General features: G+C 45.2%; 1 protein-coding gene across 4 annotated transcripts in view; it reads left to right on the top strand.

The window, feature by feature from the left end:
* The window catches only part of USO1 (USO1 vesicle transport factor), a 285,018-nt gene that overhangs the window by 91,525 nt on the left and 173,146 nt on the right, over positions 1-20,347 (top strand). For 2 of the 4 annotated variants that reach the window (XM_063916925.1, XM_063916940.1), the window contains exons 4-6: positions 201-274; positions 13,910-13,921; positions 19,124-19,224. In XM_063916925.1, the coding sequence (XP_063772995.1) occupies positions 201-274; positions 13,910-13,921; positions 19,124-19,224 (187 nt within the window). The remainder of the gene's footprint in view (positions 1-200; positions 275-13,909; positions 13,922-19,123; positions 19,225-20,347) is intronic. The other 2 variants (XM_063916933.1, XM_063916949.1) reach the window with 1 other exon arrangement.

Genomic DNA, 20,347 nt, shown 5'->3' on the forward strand with positions numbered 1-20,347 from the left:
TGATTAATATGGTTTTATGTATTTTTTTATGTTTTCTTATTTATCCATGACTGTTCTAAAAACTCAGGTTCCTTTTGCACATCTTTGATTAGTATTATAAAATTAATTATTTTATTTTATTTTTTTGTTCATAGTGTTTAAATTTTTTTTATTTTAAATATGATGGTAAAAAGTTTAACTAATTGAATTTCTCATTTTAGTGCTGACTCTGAAATCATTGGGTATGCTTTGGATACACTTTACAATGTAATCTCTAATGACACAGAGGAGACAGGTAAGCCACTTGTATGTGTATGTAGTCATCTGTCTGAATCCCTGTTACTGTGTAAAATTCCAGTAATGTTTATTGCCTTCATTCATTTAAAGTTCCTTTCATGCATTATTCATCTAATAGAAGACGCCTGTCTGTTTTACAGCTAGAAGTTATTTTTCCAAATGCTTTTCACTCAAGATACTTATATTTTTCTTACGTCCTAGAGGATGCTGGGGTCCACAGTACCATGGGGGTATAGACGGGTCCACTAGGAGCCACTGGCACTTTAAGAGTTTGAGAGTGTGGGCTGGCTCCTCCCTCTATGTCCCTCTTACCAGACTCGGTTTAGAAAATGTGCCCGGAGGAGCCGGTCACAGCTAGGGGAGCTCCTAGAGCTTCTTTAGTTTTATTTTTTTCTAAAAGTTAGTTGGGCACAGGGAGGCTGTTGGCAACAGCCTCCCTGCTTCGTGGGACCCTGAGGGGTTCGAGTCATTATCTCTCCGCTGACAGTACACTGAGCTCCTGAGGGTAATGATCGTTAGCCGCCCCAAGCAACCCATCACTCCTGCAGCATGCTTCCACCCCCTTACAGAGCCAGAAGATTCCGGTGGTGAGTGAGTCACCGGCCCCCCTGGCAAGTGGGGAGCCGGTGTGAAGATGGCGGCAACAGGGTGAGAGCGCAGTACTAACTGCGCTCCGGAGGCTCAGTGGTACATAGTGCGGCGCTGTGAGGGGCGCCCTGAGCCATCGCCTATACCCTACACTGGTCACAAGCCTGTCAGGGACTTCGATTACACTGCCAGCAACAATCCTCAGGTCAGTATAAAGAACTGAAGAGCGGGAAGCATCGCCATGTTCAGGGGGCGGAGCTTCTCAGAGCGGACCCAGCAGCGTTCAGCAACATTTTCCTGCCTGCAGATCCTATACAGAGACACTAACAGGGAGAGCTGTCCCTCCAAGCAACTCCAGCTATCCTGTGCAGTACCAGGGGGTTGTAGAAGGGGGGGAGGTAGGCTGTGTAAATACTGTGTAGTCTATTAAGGTACACAGTAAGTGCCAGGTAGTTGTATTATATCTACCTAGGAAAGCGCTGTGTGTAAGTTGGCTCCAATCTCTGTGTTTCTCTGTGGCATACTTGGGGGGCAACTGTGTCTGACATTTCCTTATGTGTGTGTGTGTGTGTGGGCGTTTGTTGTCTAACATAGCCATGTCTAGGGACTCTGTGTCTTATGCTGCAGGGGACATTTCCTCTCAGGAGGAATCCATTCCATGTGCACAGGAATGTAATGTCTTGTTTCAGATCCCTATTAATAAACCTGAGTGGTTAACCTCTATTAAGAGTATGATCTCTCAGATCTCTACTAGGGTAGCTCATACTGAGACTGAAACTCGGGTTTTAAAGAAGCCTATGGCAGTTTGGTCAGGTTCTGTTCCTATTCCTTCAAAATCCCCCAGGCATATACCCACAGAAATGTACACTTGCCCAGATTATGCAAGATGACACGGATACCGACTCTGACACGGCAGATGGTGACAGGGATGTGCTGAGGGGGGCGTCATCCCTTGCAAAAGGGGTGCAGCTAACGATTGAGGCCATTCGAGATTTGTTAAATATTACTGACACAACACCTGAGCAGGTTGAGGAGGCTTACTTCACAGACAATAAGAAAGCCTCGCTAACCTTCCCTGCGTCTAAAGAATTAAACGCTTTATTTGAAAAATCCTGGGAAAACCCGGAGAAAAAATTCCAGATTCCAAAAAGGATTCTGGTTGCTTTTCCCTTCCCTGAGGAAGATAGGAAAAAATGGGAAAACCCTCCCATATTTGACTCGTCTGTTTCCAGACTGTTGAAAAAGGTGGTTTTACCTGTCCCTGGATTTACAGCGTTAAAAGAACCGTCAGATCAGAAGATTGACACTACGCTCAAATCCATATACACTGCTTCAGGGGTGGCGCTGAGGCCTACTATTGCCTGCGCATGGATCTCTAAAGCTATAGTAAAGTGGTCAGGCACATTACTAGAGGATTTGGATTCAACGGATAGAGGTAACATTGAATTATTTTTACGTAACCTACAGGATTCTGCGGGATTCATGGTGGAATCCATGAAGGACCTGGGTACGCTGACTGCAAGGATATGTTCCGTGTTTGTCTCAGCTCGCTGGGGAATCTGGCTACACTAATGGTCTGCAGACGCGGAATCCAGGAGAAGTGTGGAGAACCTACCCTACACAGGTCAGACTGTATTTGGGGAAGCGTTGGATGCGTGGATTTCCACGGCAACCGCGGGTAAGTCACCTTTTCTTCCTTCAGCTACGCCTTCTACAAAGAAACCTTTTTATTCATTTGCATCGCAGTCCTTTCGGACCGTTAAGACAAAGTCCAAGCCTCCTACCACCTTCTTTAGAGGTGGGCGGGCAAAATCCAAAAAGCCTGCACCCGCAGGCTCCCAGGACCAGAAGCCTGCTTCTGGTACCTCAAAATCCTCAGCATGACGGTGGACCACGCAGCCTGGAGGAGGGGCTTCTGGGGGGCGAGACTCAGACGTCTCAGCCACATCTGGGTGTCGTCCGGCCTGGATCTCTGGGTACAGCATATTGTCTCCCAGGGGTACAAACTGGAGTTTCAAGAAACCCCACCTCACCAATTCTTCAAATCAGGCTTGCCAGCTTTACTGACAGACAGAACTGTCCTACTAGCAGCAATCCAATAGTTGGAAATGTCAGAGGTCATTGTTCCAGTTCCACCTCATATGCACAACGTTGGTTACTATTCAAACCTTTTTGTGGTACCAAAACCGGATGTTTCGGTCAGACCAATTTTGAACTTGAAATCGCTAAACCCTTATCTAAGGGAGTTCAAATTCAAAATGGAGTCTCTGAGAGCGGTGATCTCAGGTCTGGAGGAGGGGGGAGTAACTGGTATCCCTGGATATCAAGGATGCGTATCCCCACATTCCGATTTGGCCTCCGCACCAGGCTTATCTCAGGTTTGCACTGTTAGACAGTCACTATCAGTTCCAGGCACTGCCATTCGGTGTCTCCACGGCACCGAGGGTGTTCACCAAGGTGATGGCAGAGATGATGGTTCTCCTCTGCAGACAGGGAATGAACATAATTCCATACCTGGACGATCTGCTGATAAAGGCATCGTCCAGGGAGAAGCTGTTGCAGTCCATTGCTCTCACGACTCATCTGCTCAGGGTCCATGGTTGGATCCTGAATCTTCCAAAGTCACATTTGGAGCCCACAAGGAAATTGTCTTTCCTGGGGATGATCCTTGACACAGAAGTGCAGAGGGTGTTTCTACTGGTGGAGAAAGCGTTGGTCCTACAATCAATGGTTCGGGATGTCCCGAAGCCGGCCCAGGTATCGATTCATCAGTGCATTCGTCTTCTGGGGAAGATGGTTGCCTCTAACGAGGCTCTGCAGTTCGGAAGGTTTCATGCTCGATCTTTCCAATTGGATCTCCTAGACAAGTGGTTGGGTTCTCATCTACATATGCACCTGAGGATACGGCTGTCGCCGAAAGCAAGGATTTCACTTCTCTGGTGGCTACAATTGCCTCACCTTCTGGAGGGCCGCAGGTTTGGGATTCAGGACTGGATCCTTCTAACGACGGATGCAAGTCTCCAGGGCTGGGGCGCAGTCACTCAAGGGAAAACCTTACAAGGAAGGTGGTCAGTTCTGGAATCCAGTCTTCCAATAAACATTCTGGAACTAAGAGCTGTATACAACGGTCTTCTCCAAGCGACACATCTTCTGCGAGAACGACCCATTCAAGTGCAGTCGGACAATGTAACGACAGTGGCCTACATAAACCGACAAGGCGGAACAAAGAGCAGAGCTGCAATGTCAGAGGTAACAAGAATCATCCTCTGGGCAGAAAAGCACGCGTTAGCACTGTCAGCAATTTTAATTCCGGGAGTGGACAACTGGGAAGCGGACTTCCTCAGCAGACACGATCTTCATCCAGGAGAGTGGGGCCTCCATCCGGAGGTTTTCACGGAGGGGACAAATCTTTGGGGGGTTCCCCAAATAGACATGATGGCCTCCCGCCTCAACAAAAAACTTCGGAGGTATTGTTCCAGGTCAAGAGACCCGCAAGCTGTGGCGGTGGACGCCCTGGTAGCTCCGTGGGTGTTCCAGTCGGTGTACGTGTTTCCTCCACTTTCAATAATTCCAAGGGTTCTAAAGCTCATAAGGAGAACAAGACTTCAAGCAATCCTCATTGCTCCGGACTGGCCAAGAAGGGCTTGGTACGCGGATCTTCTGGCTCTATTTCTGGAAGATTCGAGGCCTCTTCCTCTTCGGGAGGACCTGCTGCAGCAGGAGCCGTTCGCTTATCCAGACTTACCGCGGCTACGTTTGATGGCATGGAGGTTGAACGCCAGATCTTAGCTCGGAGGGGCATTCCGAACAAGGTCATTCCTACCCTGATACAGGCTAGGAAAAGAGTAACGTCTAAACATTATCATCGCATTTGGAAAAAGTATGTATCTTGGTGTGAGTCCAAGAAGTTTCTTACGGTGGAGTTTCAACTGGGACAGTTTCTCCTCTTCCTGCAAGCAGTTGTGGATATGGGCCTGAGGTTGGGATCCGTAAATGTCCAGATTTCGGCCTTATCCATTTTCTTCCAGAAACAATTGGCTTCCCTCCCTGAGGTTCAGACTTTCTTGAAAGGGGTTCTGCACATCCAGCCTCCCTTTGTGCCGCCTACGGCGCCCTGGGATCTTAACGTGGTGTTAAAAGTTCCTCCAATCGGATTGGTTCGAACCTCTAACGGAGGTTGAGGTCAAGTTTCTCACGTGGAAGGCTGTCACTTTGTTGGCCTTAACTTCTGCTAGACGTGTGTCGGAGTCGGGGGCTTTGTCTTGTAGGAGCCCCTACTTGATCTTCCATGAAGATAGAGCTGAGCTCAGGACACGTCAGCAGTTCCTTCCTAAGGTTGTGTCGACATTTCATGTCAACCAACCTATTGTGGTGCCAATTGCTTCTGACTCCTCAATTTCATCAAAGTCCTTGGATGTTGTAAGGGCTCTGAAAATCTATGTGAAGATGACTGCTCGTCACAGAAAATCGGACTCTGTTTGTCCTGTATGATCCCAAGAAACTTGGGTGTCCTGCTTCTAAGCAGACGATCTCTCGCTGGATCAGGTTCACTATCCAGCATGCGTTTTCTACAGCAGGATTGCAGTGTCCTACATCTGTTAAGGCCCACTCTACTCGTAAGGTGGGTTCTTCCTGGGCGGCTGCCCGGGGTGTCTCGGCTTGGCCGAGCGGCTACTAGGTCAGGGTCGAACACGTTTGCTAAGTTCTACAAGTTCGATACTTTGGCCTCTGAGGACCTAAAGTTTGATCAATCCGTTTTGCTGGAGCCTTCGCGCTCTCCCTCCCGTTCTGGGAGCTTTGGTACATCCCCATGGTACTAATGTGGACCCCAGAATCCTCTAGGATGTACGAGAAAATAGGATTTTAATTAGTACTCCAGTGCCCCCTGTGGATTCAAAGAAAAGGATTTATCTGGTAAGTACCAAAATCCTATTTATAATTACCTACCGGTAAATCCTTTTCTCGTCCGTAGAGGATGCTGGGCGTCCACCCAGTGCTTCGTGATCCTGCAGTGGTTACTTAGTTCAGTACTGCTTAGTTCTTGGTTAAGTACTGTTTTGTTACTTGGTTAAGTAATCTTGTTCAGCCGTTGCTGATTTTTCAAGCTGGTTAGCTTGGTTTGCCTTGTATGTGCTAGCTGGTGTGAATCGCTCCACTATCTGTGTAAAATCCTTCTCTCGAAGTTGTCCGTCTCCTCGGGCGCAGTTTCTAGACTGAGTCTGGTAGGAAGGGCATAGAGGGAAGAGCCAGACCACACTCTCAAATTCTTAAAGTGCCAGTGGCTCCTAGTGGACCAGTCTATACCCCATGGTACTAATGTGGACCCCAGTATCTTTTACGAATTACGCAAAAAGGATTTACCGGTAGGTAATTAAAATCCTATTTTTAAAAAAAAATTGTTTAACATATGCCAAGAATTATGTTTGCTACAATAGAAAGAGAGAATAGAAATACAGAAGAGTGAAAGAGGGCTATACAGTAAATAGAGAGCTATGTACAAGGATGTTGACTGAAGACCTTTAACACTATTGTGGTTAAATGGAAAGTATTTTTTAAAAGATGGATTGAACACTTTGCAAGGTTCCATGAGTGGAGAGATCAAATTACCACCATATCCAGACAGTGACCCACACCAAGACGTAAATAAAGTTTATGGTGATAATGAAGTTGGGGTACCTTCTCTAATATTTATAGCGCATTTACATGCAAATAACAGGTAGTTCACATAAATACGTGATAGAGGTTTCAAAAGGTGCTATTAACTGGTTTAAATAGAGATATATTATCAATTCCCCGTAGTAAGGGGACAAGAGAAACCCAACTGACACTTAAAATGTGTAATTAATTAAGATTCCAATACAGGGGAGCTTTGAATAAAATCTTCATTAATTACACATTTTAAGTGTCAGTTGGGTTGTGTGCACCCTAGTTATAACTGGTTTCTTTCTCTTGTCCCCTTACTACGGGGAATTGATAATGGATTGAACACTGTTGGCAGGAAGTACTAACCTTAAAAAATGCGGTCAAACCTTTTCATAGGTTAGCTACAATCCCTGTATGCATTAAAGTGGTCCACAGCAGATATTGGCGATATCTGCTATGGCCAAGCTCCAGAAAACTAAACTTTCCAGAGCATGTGACCAATATGCCAAACCATCTATAGATAGGATTACCATAGTGGTCCTTTAAAAAAATTCTTAATTCATAACACTTGATTGCATAGTGTGGCACCATAATTTACAGGCTTTAAAGAAGATACACACTTTTCCCCCTCCACAAGGAAGCACAACATGTTAATAAATGGCAAATTTTGTAACTGTAAATATGGGTAATACTTTATTTTAGATTTTTATGCGACATAAAGGGTGATATTCAAATGTAATTGCGGGTCCCCGCACCCGCCGGCAGCTATTGAAATGTTGCTGCCGACGGGCACGCAAACTAAATTTCAGCTGTCTGCCCCGGTGGTGGCGACCTGAAATGTGCAAAAAGTGTACTGTTTGGGCACCCATATGGGACTTTTTGTGCTGCGCCCATTCGTTTAGTCAGGTTTTTCTACTTTACTTGGCTAAACCTGACTGATATGGTCGCGATCAGCGCGATAACGAGGGACAATTGAATATCGCCCTGCAATTTCCCCTCACTTTAGACGGGATATCGGGTGCAATTAAACAATTGATGCTAGACTGTAGACTGGAGTGTGTTTGACTTACGAGACAACTGTTCTGTTTGTTCACTTTACAGAGAATACTTGGCCATTCACATCAGTCCCTGCCCCAGTCAAGCTTACAATCTATATTCCCTATCACATGAACACACACATTCACACTAGGGTTAATTTTGTTGGGAGTCATTTAACCTACCAGTATTTTTCTCTAGCATCCATAAGGGATATTGAGGAGAACTAGTACGATGGGGTATAGACGGAGTCCAAAGGAGCCAGTGCACTTTAAATTTCTTCAACTGGGTGTGCTGGCTCCTCCCCTCTATGCTCTTTCCCACAGGCAGTTTAGAAAAAAGTGCCCTCAGGACAGGATGCACATCTCTGCAGCTCCAGAGCGTTTTCTTCAATTTCATTTAAAACTGGGCAACAGCATGCCTGCTCCGTGGGAGATGGGGGGGCGGTCACCGGCCTTACGAGGTGCAGAGCAGCTTCCCCTCTGCAGGACCACCATCCTGAGAGGCTGTTTGTTCAGCGAGGCACTGTGCCTTGGCTGTCGCAGCACGTCGCGCACCCCTAACGCGGCCTGATATCGGTGGTGAGTACACACCGGGCGGCCCCGCTAGGGGGTCCCTGGTTTCAAATACGGCAGACCACGGTCGCAGCATACAGGACCCTCCCGCTAAGATCCCCGTGTGTAAACTGGCACAAAAATGCAGAACTGAGCACTTGTGTGAGGTTTTAGACTGTTTGGAGACTTTGCCAGTATAAATAATATGCTTAGCTCCGACGCCATTGGGGGGGCAGAGCTTCCTCAGAGCAGGACCAGGGTGTTTTTGGCACCTTCCTCTGCTTACAGAAGCCATCTGCAGCACACACAGCGCTTCCTGCCTCACAGACACGCTGGAAGCTGGTACAGGGTGTATCAAAAGAGGGAGAGCCGCTTGTGTACACTGTCCTGTGTCTAATTAGGACTGTATTTGATAGCGTTTACTGTGAATTACAGAGCTGACAGCCTCACTGGGGCTGTGCAGCTCAGGGTGTGCTGAGGTCCTCTGTCTCCCCTCTCATACAGTATGAAAGCTTGCATTATTACTGTCTGTGTGTATGTTGTTGTGTTTACTGTGAAATATGGGTAAGCACAAACTGTGCAGTACTGTATCTGTCACACCAGATTCTCTCCATTATCTAATGACTCTGTCTCCTGTGAGCAATGTAGTCAATCGTCTCAACTTGGTGAAGAGGTTGGGGGAGAGGGTACAGAGCCTCACTGGTTAGAGTCTCTTAAAACCATGATGTCTGATATGTCATCTCAACTCACTGCAAATGTGCTGAAAACTCAGCTACTGCAACAAGCTGTGGCAGATTTAGCTGCTAGGGCTGATGCACAGCCCCCCCTCTCCCATGCAGGTCCCCAGAAGCGGGGTTTACCTGCACTGCTGTCTGATACAGATGATGATATACCGGATGATGGGAATGAACCGGATCCTGTTTATGGGTGTCCTGAGTCTGCCCAAGGTATTGAACCCCTCATTTTGGCTATAAGGGAGGTGTTAAAGCTCCCCCTAGAGGACGCTGCATCACAACAGTCGTTTTTCTTTGCGCAAAATAAGCCTTATGTCCGTTTCCCTGATTCTCCAGAGTTAGATGACTTATTCAAACAGGCCTGGAAAAATCCAGACAAAAAATTCCAAGTGTCCAAAAGGTTTTTGCGCACTTTCCCATTGAAGGTAGAAAATTTTGGGAGGAACCCCTTGGGGTGGATGTCTCAGTCTCTCGCCTGTCTAAGAAAGGGGTGCTACCTACCCCGTGCTCCTTTTCCATAAAGTACCCTGGGTATCGGAAGATAGAGACTACCCTAAATTCTATATACACTGTGGCCGACCTTTTAGAAAGACCGGTTATTGCGGCTTGCTGGATGACCCATGCTATTCATTCTTGGGCCATTCAAATTCCGGGGGGTCTCTTGGGGGGATATGCCCTTAGTTACTATGGTCACCCTATTGAAGCATATTCAGGACAGTACGCGGCTCCTATGTGATTCCCTTAAGGAGATGGGGAATATTAATGCTAGGACGTCGGCCATGGTCGGTGTCGGCACGCAGGGCCTTGTGGTTGCGTCAGTGGATTGCGGACGCAGAATCCACACGTAGTGTAGAATCTCTACCCTTTTCTGGGGAATGGCTTTTTGGGGTTGAGTTGGATACCTGGATTTCCAAGACTATGGCTGGAAAATCCACGTTTCCCCCCCTCTGGGGCGCCGCCAGCAAGACGCTCTTATTCGGGGCCATCTGTCCAGCCCTTTCGGTCGCACAGATTTCGGTCGAAGGCCAGAGGTGCCTCCAATGCCGTCAGAGGCACCAGAGGTAAGCTTGGGAACAGTCCACCAGTTCTGCTTCCACTAAGACCTCAGCATGGCGTTGCCCACCCACCCCGAGGGGATCTCAAGGTGTGAGCTCAACTGCATCACTTCAGCCGCGTCTGGGAGAATTCCTGCCAGGATGCCTGGATATGCAAGTTAGATTGCAGCTGGCTGTCCAAAAGTTGGTCCAGTCCCACGTCATTGTTCCAGTACCACAAAAGGATTTACTCAAACCTATTCGTGGTACCGAAACCGGACAGTTCGGTAAGGCCCATTTTGAATCTTTGAATCCTTATTTGAGGGTGTTTAAGTTCAAAATGGAATCCCTGCGAGCAGTGATTGCGGGTCTGGAAGACCGGGAATTTATGGTCTCCTTGGATATCAAGGACGCCTACCTTCATATTCCGATTTGGCCGCCTCATCAGGCGTACATACGATTTGCCCTCCTGGACGATCAGTTCCAGGCCATACCCTTCGGTCTGGCTACAACCCCGAGAGTATTCACAAAGGTGATGGCGGAGATGATGTTACAGCTCCGGGTCCAGGGGGTCAATGTGGTCCCTTACCTGGACGGCCTTCTGATAAAGGCAAGATCCAGAGAACTTTTGTTGCTCCATATCGACCAGCCCATCCATCTTCTGTTGGACCACAGGTGGATCCTCGGCTAACAGAAGTCCCACCTGTAGCCCACTCAGAGGCTCCTGTTCCTGGGGATGTTGCTGGATACTGTGGCCCAGAAGTTGTTTCTACCAGTGGAAAAAGCGAAAACGCTTCAGGAAATGGGCCGCATGGTGCTCTGACCTTCTCGAGTGTCCATCCATCTTTTCATAAGATTGTTGGGAAAGATGGTCGCCTCATATGAGGCGATCCAATATAGGAGGTTCCATGCCAGAACGTTTCAGTTGGATCTCCTGAGCAAGTGGTCCGGATCACATCTGCAGATGCACCGGATGATTCGTCTGCTCACCTCAGGCTAGGATTTCTCTCCTGTGGTGGGCAGGAGTTTCGGGATTCAGGATTGGACCCTCCTCACGACGAATGCGAGTCTGAGAGGATGGGGAGCTGTCACCCAAGGTGCGCAGTTCTAGGGCAGGTGGACAGCTCATGAACGCCTCCTTCCAATCAACAGTTAGGAAATTTGGGCGACCTACAATGCTCTACTTCAGGCCTCTCCTCTGCTCAAGGATATCGCAATCCAGGTTCAGTCGGACAACGCCACGGCAGTGGCGTACATCAATCGGCAAGGAGGGACAAAAAGCAGGTGTCAAAGATACTTCTCTGGGCGGAAAGAAATGCAAGAGCCATGCCGGCAATCTTCATTCCGGGTGTGGACAACTGGGAGGCGGACTTCCTGAGTTGTCACGATCTCCACCCAGGGGAGTGGGGGCTCTCCCATCTGGTGTTCCAGCAGATCATTGACCGGTGGGGTTGCCCACAAATAAACATGATGCTTCTCGTCTCAACAAGAAACTTCCCTGGTATTGCTCGCGGACCAGGGACCCTCAGGCGAGGGCAGTGGACGCGTTGTCGTCGCCTTGGCCGTTCCAGCTGGTTTACCTGTTTTCTCCGATCCCATTGCTCCCACGAGTGCTAAAGCGAATCAGGAATCAAGGTGTCCAGGCAATTCTACTTGCCCCGGATTGGCCTCAGAGGGCGTGGTACGCGGATCTTCTGGACATGTCCGTCCAAGACCCCTGGCCTCTACCACTAAGAAGAGATCTTCAACAAGGACCGTTCATCTACCCAGACTTACGGCCTCTTCGTTTGACAGCATGGAGGGTGGGCAAAACATCCCAGCTCTCAAAGGCCTTTTTAAGAAGGTTGTTGCAACCATGGTTCAGGCCAGGAAACCTGTGACGTCAAAACACTATCATCATATCTGGAGGCGATATGTCTCTTGGTGCGAGGAAAGCATGTATCCGCCTACTGAATCTCTCTTGGAACGTTTCCTTCAGGCTGGTATGGATAAGGGCTTACGTCTGGGTTCTATTAAGGTCCAGATTTCAGCCCTCTCCATTTTCTTCCAGAAGAAATTTGCAGCATTGCCAGAAGTTCAGACCTTCTTGCAAGGGGTACTCCGCATACAACCACCTTTTGTGCCGCCTACTGCACCCAGGGATTTGAATGCGGTGTTGAACTTTCTACAGTCCTCCTGGTTTGAACTTCTGATGATGGTAGAAGACAAGTACCTCATGTGGAAGATAGTGATGTTACTGGCCCTGGCTTCTGCTCGACGTGTCGTGGAATCGGGGGCCTTATCGTGTAAAAGTCCTTACTTGGTCTTTTATGAGAACAGAGCGGAGCTCCGGACTAGACAGCAGTTCCTGCCGAAGGTTGTCTCCGTGTTCCACCTGAATCAACATAATATGGTCTTGTCCTGTTCTGACGCTTCTGCTCTTCTATAGACTTCGGCGCAGAAAGACTGGTTCTTTGTTCGTGCTCTATGATGCGCAGAAGAAGGGTTGTCCTGCCTCAAAGCAGTCCATTGCCCTTTGGATTAGGCTTACTATCCAACAGGCCTATGTGTCGGCAGCCTTACCTGTTCCCAAGTCTCTAAAGGCCCATTCTACAGTGGGCTCTTCCTGGGCGGCTGCCCGTGGAGTCTTGGCCCTGCAACTATGCCGAGCTGCTACCTGGTTAGGGAAGAACACCTTTGTGAAATTCTACAGATTTGATACCCTGGCCAAAGAGGATACCCAGTTTGGGCAGGCGGTGCTGCAGCAGTCTCCGCACGTTCCCACCCGTTCTGGATGCTTTGGGACGTCCCCATCGTACTAGTTCTCCTCAATATCCCTTATGGATGCTAGAGAAAATAAGATTTTAATACCTACCGGTAAATCTTTTTCTCATAGTCCATAAGGGATATTGGGTGTCCGCCTCAGTGCGTTGACTTTTCTGCAGGTTCTTGTTCTGTAGTTACCTGTTCAGTTGTTGCTGTTATTGTTGCCAGCCGTTGCTGGTTGTTGTATGTTAGTGGTGTGTAAATCTCACCACCTTTTGTTATCTTGTTTCTTCTCTCATATATGTCCTTTCTCCTTCGGGCACGTTTTTACCTATAACTGCCTGTGGGAAGGGGCATAGAGGGGAGGAGCCAGCACACCCAGTTGAAGAAATTAAAAGTGCACTGGCTTCTTTGGACCCCGTTTATACCCTATCGTACTAGTTCTCCCCAATATCCCTTATGGACTACGAGTAAAGGATTTACCGGTAGGTATTAAAATCTTATTCTTTTGATTGTGGGAGGAAACTTAAGTACCGGAGGAAACCCATGGGCTACATGTGCCGAATAGGATTTATTGGGAAGTTGTTGTACAGGAGGGGAAAACACCTTTAAACGAGGCAGACATTAAGAAAAAAATTGATGTAACTATCTTCTATCTTTGCACATTTTTTTTTTTTTTTAAACCTATATATTTACTCCCTGTTACTCTGATTTATGCTCCCTTATGTTTTCCTTCCATTCCTGAACCAAATTGTATATGCAGTTGGCCGATTACATTCTTGGAGCCTCCTTCCCAGGGATACAGGTGAACTGCCACCTAGATCAGTACTGCTTCTGGCAGGCAGACAGGCTGCTTCTGTTGGTTTTATATCACACTGAGTAGTTACAAATTTGCTTATTTTTTTTTAGACAATTTGTGTCTTCCAAAATGTTTGTAGTGCATGTTTCTTTTTTGTTCTTTTTTTGTTTATCAAATGGAAATGTATCTGGGTAACATTAACACTGGCTAGAAAACATGTTGTATAATTTTTTTATGCTTTGCAGTTAGGTTTAATGAATTGATGTACATTTGTTAAGTCGTTATGTAGTGTAATTTAGTCCTATTTTAACCCAGCACCCATGATGTGCACACATTACCAGCAGTTTTCAACGCTGTGTGTCTGCCTTAAAAAGTAAAGCTGTTGCCTGATTAACACGGCATGAAGTAATCATCCTGGGATGGGCTAAAGTGTTCATTATTCTCTTCAGTTGGCTTTCTTTTGTTGTAACTTATCTTTTCTTTCTTTCATGTCTTTTGCAGCCGAATCAGAAGGTAAAAATGAGCATCTTTGTGCATGCATGGCCTTATCCCCTACTCCGCATGATCTATAACTGTCCTGCTGCTGCTTTACCTTACAAGTATAAACAGTCACATACTGGCAAAAAGCTGTAGCTAAAAAGACTGTCATTGTTAGGGCTAATTATTATATAAGAATAGGGTTTCAAAAAGCTTTAAGATTTTCATTCAGTGCAATTAAGTTGAGCAATGCAAGTCAATTCATGCCACCTAAAAATGTGAACTGGATAAGATTTGTCACATTGCACATTTGCAGTTGTTTAAAGGCTCAGGTTACCCAAGTCTCTTATATATGTGTCCAATTTTGATGGAAAGGAAGTATTTTTAAGATTTAGGTGGCACATCCTTACAAGTTTGATGCATGTTTTGCATTGGCTGCATCTATTTTCTAGACTTAAAGTTGCATATCTTGAGATACAGTATATGCAACTTAGAATACAGTCATAGAAACATAAGGTCTCAAACAGACGTTTACATCTATGCAAGAATCTTCATTTTTTACCATCAACTGGTTATTCGGCCCGTGGAGATGAAAAAATATTCCATACTTTATTTTCTAATTGATTGAAAACTGTGTTTGAAATTCAGCAATGTTGTCCCTTGTAACACTAACCTCAGTCCTTAAAATAATTATTCTGATTCATTTGGTTCTCCGTGAAATTTTTACATTTCCGTGCTTGCTTCCAAAATTTGTTTCTGACATTTTTTTTTTTTTTGCTTATAGAAACAAAATGTGCTGCCACTTTTCTTTTTACAGTTTATAATTTCTTCTCATTTTTAATTTTTCCTATAACTTACAATTTATTCCTTTTAATATCAGTCACTTTAATAAGCATTTACATACGGTATCTGGACAATGATTCGATAGTGTCTAGGTCGACACGCATTAGACCAACAGGTACAAAAGGTTGACAGATGTTTTTTTAGGGTTTTGTTTTTTCTGCATGTTTTTGCAACATTTGCTGGATTTACTATCCACGTGGACTGCGATTGGGAATTGTAACCTGAAGCTGAGTGAGCCTACAAGGGTACACGTTTCAACTGATGGCCATTGCAGTGTCGACATTTTGTACCTGTTGACCTAGACACTGTAGCTCTTCTTTATCACTCCCTCACATACAGTTATCCCCATGTAGTTTTTCTCATATTTAGCAACACTGTAATGTCATTGCCCATCACTGGACAACTTTATGGTGGTATCCAATTAACTCTGATCCGTTTTGGGCGGGTAAAAACAGATAGATATTGTGATTAATGACCAATGGTCATTATCACAGTATCAAATTAGGGTACACACGCACACATTCATACTAGGGTTAATTTTTGTTGGGATCCAATTGACCTACTAGTATATTTTTGGATTGTGGGAGGAAATCTGAGTACCCCGAGGAAACCCACGCAAGTACGGGGAGAATATACAGACTCCGCACAGGTAGAGCCATGGTGGGAATCAAACCCATGACCTCAGTGCTGTGAGGCACTTGTTAATTTATGTATAGAATTTTCAGAAAACACCCAGACATATGCATTTTCAGCAAAGAGCAAACCATTCAAATCCTTTGATATGCCTTACAGCGTCTACTCCAATTAGTCCAAATACAAACAGCTTGACCCACTTTTATTTTCATCCATCACACAATGCTTGCTGTTCTATAAAAACCCTCCCCCTCCCTGTCTCTTTTTCCTTTGTACTCCTTGGCACTCCTCCCCTTATCTCTGCTGCTTAAACCATCCATAGTATTTGTCATTAACGGTTATTAGTTAAACCTAATGAACCATATTTTGCTGCACAAATGTATTACCTGGACCATGTTGGCTTACTTTATATTGAATCGCACTGTTTGTACTTTGTTTCTGTATACACTAAAAAAAAAAAAATACAGAAAAAATGTTTTTCTGTTGAAATACTGCAATATTTGCCCAGTTACACAACATTGGCAATGAAATTGCAGCGTTTGGCTAACATAACACGGTAATTTAAAAATGGCTTACGTGATGGGATGTGTTTCTTTAGAATGTATTATAATACATGTAAATATAATATTGAAATTCCCTGCAGTGGTTTTTCTGCCATCAGACCGTATCTCTACAGAATTCTACTACGCATGTCACATGACTGGAAAGTATGCATCACATGTGTGCTGTGATATGTAAATGTAATTACTATATTTGGATCCTGGCATAAATTAATAATTTGATAGCATCTGTCATCTGAGCCAATTATCAGTGATGTGCATAAAACAATACACGTTGCTAAATAACACACGGATGCAAGTGATTGACAGTTATCTCCACTTAAGCCACATGTGTTGCAATCTAATAAAAAAAAAAATCATAATTACTAGTTATTTTGTTGTAGAGTATGACTAGGCAATATGAGTTAATTACAGTGTAATAGGGAGACATGGGGTCTGCATCCTTCTATATTGAATACCTGCCCCATGCTGATCAGCACAGTGTCTCTATTAGGAAGAGAGCTGTACACAAATAATACACATGCTGCTTCTCCTCCAGGAAGCAACTATCCCCACTCTGAAGCCATGGGGCTCTTTCCTAACTGTTGTATCACGCTACATAAACATAATTTTACATTAAACTTTGATTACCTAATTGAAACCCAGAACCCTTGTTTACCACTTTATTAAATGTAAAGAAAAATGTTCTTTCATCTTTCTTGATCCATCAGGCTTACCATACTGGGACACCTATGATTTACACAGGTTCTGTGGCTGCTTACTCTAAGCTTGCAGTTCACCTGGTTTTATCCAGCCACAGAACCTGTGTATTTCGGGAGTGTCCCAGTTTAAAGGGATGATGTGGTTAGCTTATCCATGGGGCACACTTGAACCATGGGTATAGGGTGAGCTGGAATAGTCTGGGCACCAAAGAGTTAATGTTTGAAGTGGAGGCAGCAGCACAGGCTCCTCTTCCCCTATACCAGGGGTGGGGAACCTCCGGCTCGCGGGCCGTATAAGGCCCGCTAAGCCACTTGATCCGGCCTGGCCAGGCTCGCCTAACCGAGGGAGATGCCGGGCGCCCACTGAGATTGTGTTACCAGTGGGGCGCCGCTCCTTCCCATGAGCAGCAGCTGAATGCTCCGGCTTCCGGCTCCGACAGTGTGCGGCTGTGCACTATGGGAGAGATGACATGACGTCTCTCCCATAGTTCCGAGGAGTGGGCGGCCAGCGGAGTGCAGCAGTCCAGAAGCAGGAGCGGGGCTGGTGAGTATTGTGTTTTTTTTTTTTTTTTGTGTGTGTGTAAGCGGCGCTACTAGAGGGCGGGCATATCTAATGGGGCATAACAAGTGACTGGCGGCACATCTAATGGGGCATAACAAGTGACTGAGGGCATATCTAATGGGGCATATAACAAGTGACTGAGGGCATATCTAATGGGGCATAGCAACTGACTGGGGGCATATCTAATTCGGCATAACAAGTGACTGGGGGCATATGTGCTGGGGCAAAACAACTGACTGGGGGCATATGTACTTAAGCATAACAGCTGACTGGGGGCATATGTACTGGGGGTATATACATATAGATATATAGACATATAGATATATGTACATATATCTACTGGGGGCATTTGCCCTATACCCTGCCTACAGCAGCCATTTTGCCCTATACCCTGCCTACAGCAGCCATTTTTTTTCTTTGGTGCTCAAGTAGCTTAGCAAATGTGTTTTTCGCTGCATTTAATGCAGCTAATTTTCGGGGGGGGGGGGGAGGTTGGGGATTTACAAGCTGGTTTGAATATGGGTCTTCATCTCTCATTTTTGAAGGTTCAGGTGACAGCCCTTTTGATCCTTTTTCAATGCAAGATTGCTCTGTTTTCAGCGGAGCAAACCTTTCTTTAGGGAGTTCTGCATATTCAGCCTCCTTTCCTTTCCCCGGTGGTACCGTAAAACTTTCTACTGGCGCTGTGGGGCCTTCAGTCTCATCCTTTTAAACTTCTGACCTACGTGGATCCTATTTTGTAATTTTTGGTTAGTCAGCAGCTGTGGTACTGCATATTAAACTCTTTAGGGATTGGAGTATAACACTATGCACTGAAAAAAGGTTCTGTGTGGGCTATGTGACACCAGTAGAGTAATGTAACGCTAACTATATCTGTAGTTGTTTACATTTTTTTCTATTATGCTTGGTATTGACGCTGCTCAGACACACGCAGGATAGTCACAGCAGATATATTTTACACGCTTGAGCTGTTTCTGGTTGTAGTAATTGGATGCAGTTACAGTCCTGACAGTTGGAATCCTGGCGCACAAGATATCGGTGCTGGAATCCCGAAACGCCTGAATGCTGATGCCGGAATCCTGAGGGGCCAGAGTTAGGGTGTGGGTTAGGGTAAGGCACCTAATGGTAGGAGTAGGGTAAGAGGAGGGTTAGACTACTTACTGCCCCTCGTCTGGATTTAGACTGTCGGGATTCCACTGTCGACCTCCTGACTGCCAGCGTCCCGACAGCTGGCATTTTATTCCCAACCCGTAGTAATTTGATCATCCTAGACTTTAGTAAATGTATAATAAATATATAAATTATAATATCTGATTGTATTTTCATCAATTGCCCTTAGAATGTTCATTCTACATGTTGTATATAGCTAGATACAGTTTAAGATTCGATGTCCGCTTATTTAGTATATTGGTTTGTTCTGTATTAGTAGATTGCAGGTGGCACTGTGTGGTTTCGGTCCATGAAGTTATTAGACTGTCCACAGCAGCACATTAAAGAAACATAATTTAAACTATTTACATATCTCATGTTAGAGGAAACACTGTACCTTCTGGAGATGACTTCCATAACCACTTCGAGAGGGCGATTTAATTGTTTTTTAGGTGCGGGCCGCTAGATGGCACCAAGTGAGAGCAATTAATTTGTTCTGCTGTTTAGGCACAATCACCACCAGCGGCGACATCTCTGCTCGCATCCTCCTGAGGTGCCTGCAGAAATGTGCGATAAGTGTCCTGTTTGGGTGCCCAAACATGACTTTTTCGTGTTGCGGACACACTTTTAGATTGCTTTTTGGGCTTTTAAAAAGTAATGGGTGTAACAATTTAATTGCTCTCATAGGCACCCATTACTTTGGGCGCCCCCCCAAAAATGTAATTGATTTCTAGTGTCTCCTCGGCATATTTTGTTTGCATTGCCTCTTATTTTGCAACTTCTGTTACAGATGAGAACCAGCAAGTACAGCCTGACGATCTGGGAGTGCAGTTTACAGAAATGTTTATTAAACAGCAAGACAATGTCACACTCCTCCTGTCTATTTTAGAGGTAAGCCCTAGCACACCTACAAGTAATACAATTTTGATCCTCCAGAACTGCAGGTACCTAAAAGTCAATCCAGTAAAAAAAAAAAAAATCTGATGGCTGTATGTCGTAGCACTCATAAAGACACCGTGACTTGTAGACCATTAAACTTGAAAACAAGTTGCCTTCTGTAGAAGTGTGTCTAGCAGTCTTCATGTATTAAATGCAAACTGTACAGAATATTATTAGAACTGTAGATATTTCACATTATTACCACCATTTATCAAGCCTTGGAGAGTGGTAAATAGCACGGTGATAAAGTACCAGCCAATCAGCTCCTACTTGCCATGTCACAGGCTGTTTTCAAAATGACAGTTAGGAACTGACACGTTGGCACTTTATCACCGTGCGATTTATCACTCTCCAAGGATTGATAAATCTTGGCTAATGTTATATAACGCTTGTGTCATGCAGCCAGAATGATCATGTCATGGAGCCACTACTCTGCCTAGAATGGTTGCTAGCACTCAAATATGCAACACTAAAAATGGCAAACAGCTAATGTATTGCTCGGATCTCCCATATCCAAATATTCCGAAATACGGAATATTCCGAAATACGGACTTTTTTGAGTGAGAGTGAGATAGTGAAACCTTTGTTTTTTGATGGCTCAATGTACACAAATTTTGTTTAATACACAAAGTTATTAAAAATATTGTATTAAATGACCTTCAGGCTGTGTGTATAAGGTGTATATGAAACATAAATGCATTCTGTGCTTAGATTTAGGTCCCGTCACCATGATATCTCATTATGGTATGTAATTATTCCAAAATACGGAAAAATCCCATATCCAAAATTCCTCTGGTCCCAAGCATTTTGGATAAGGGATACTCAACCTGTATATGCATGCGCATTTGTGAACATTTCTGGGTGCACCTCACTCTGGTGGCTTCAGGATAACGAGGTGTATAGTGAACCTAAGCAGCAGGTTGCTGAAAGGCAGCAGTATTTGTGGCTGGAGCAGCCATTAGTTAATCCTGTTATTTTACAATATACAGGTTGAGTATCCCTTATCCAAAATGCTTGGGACCAGAAGTATTTTGGATATCGTATTTTTCCGTATTTTGGAATAATTGCATACCAT

Source organism: Pseudophryne corroboree, chromosome 1 (assembly GCF_028390025.1).
Source record: "Pseudophryne corroboree isolate aPseCor3 chromosome 1, aPseCor3.hap2, whole genome shotgun sequence".
NCBI classification, from domain to species: domain Eukaryota; kingdom Metazoa; phylum Chordata; class Amphibia; order Anura; family Myobatrachidae; genus Pseudophryne; species Pseudophryne corroboree.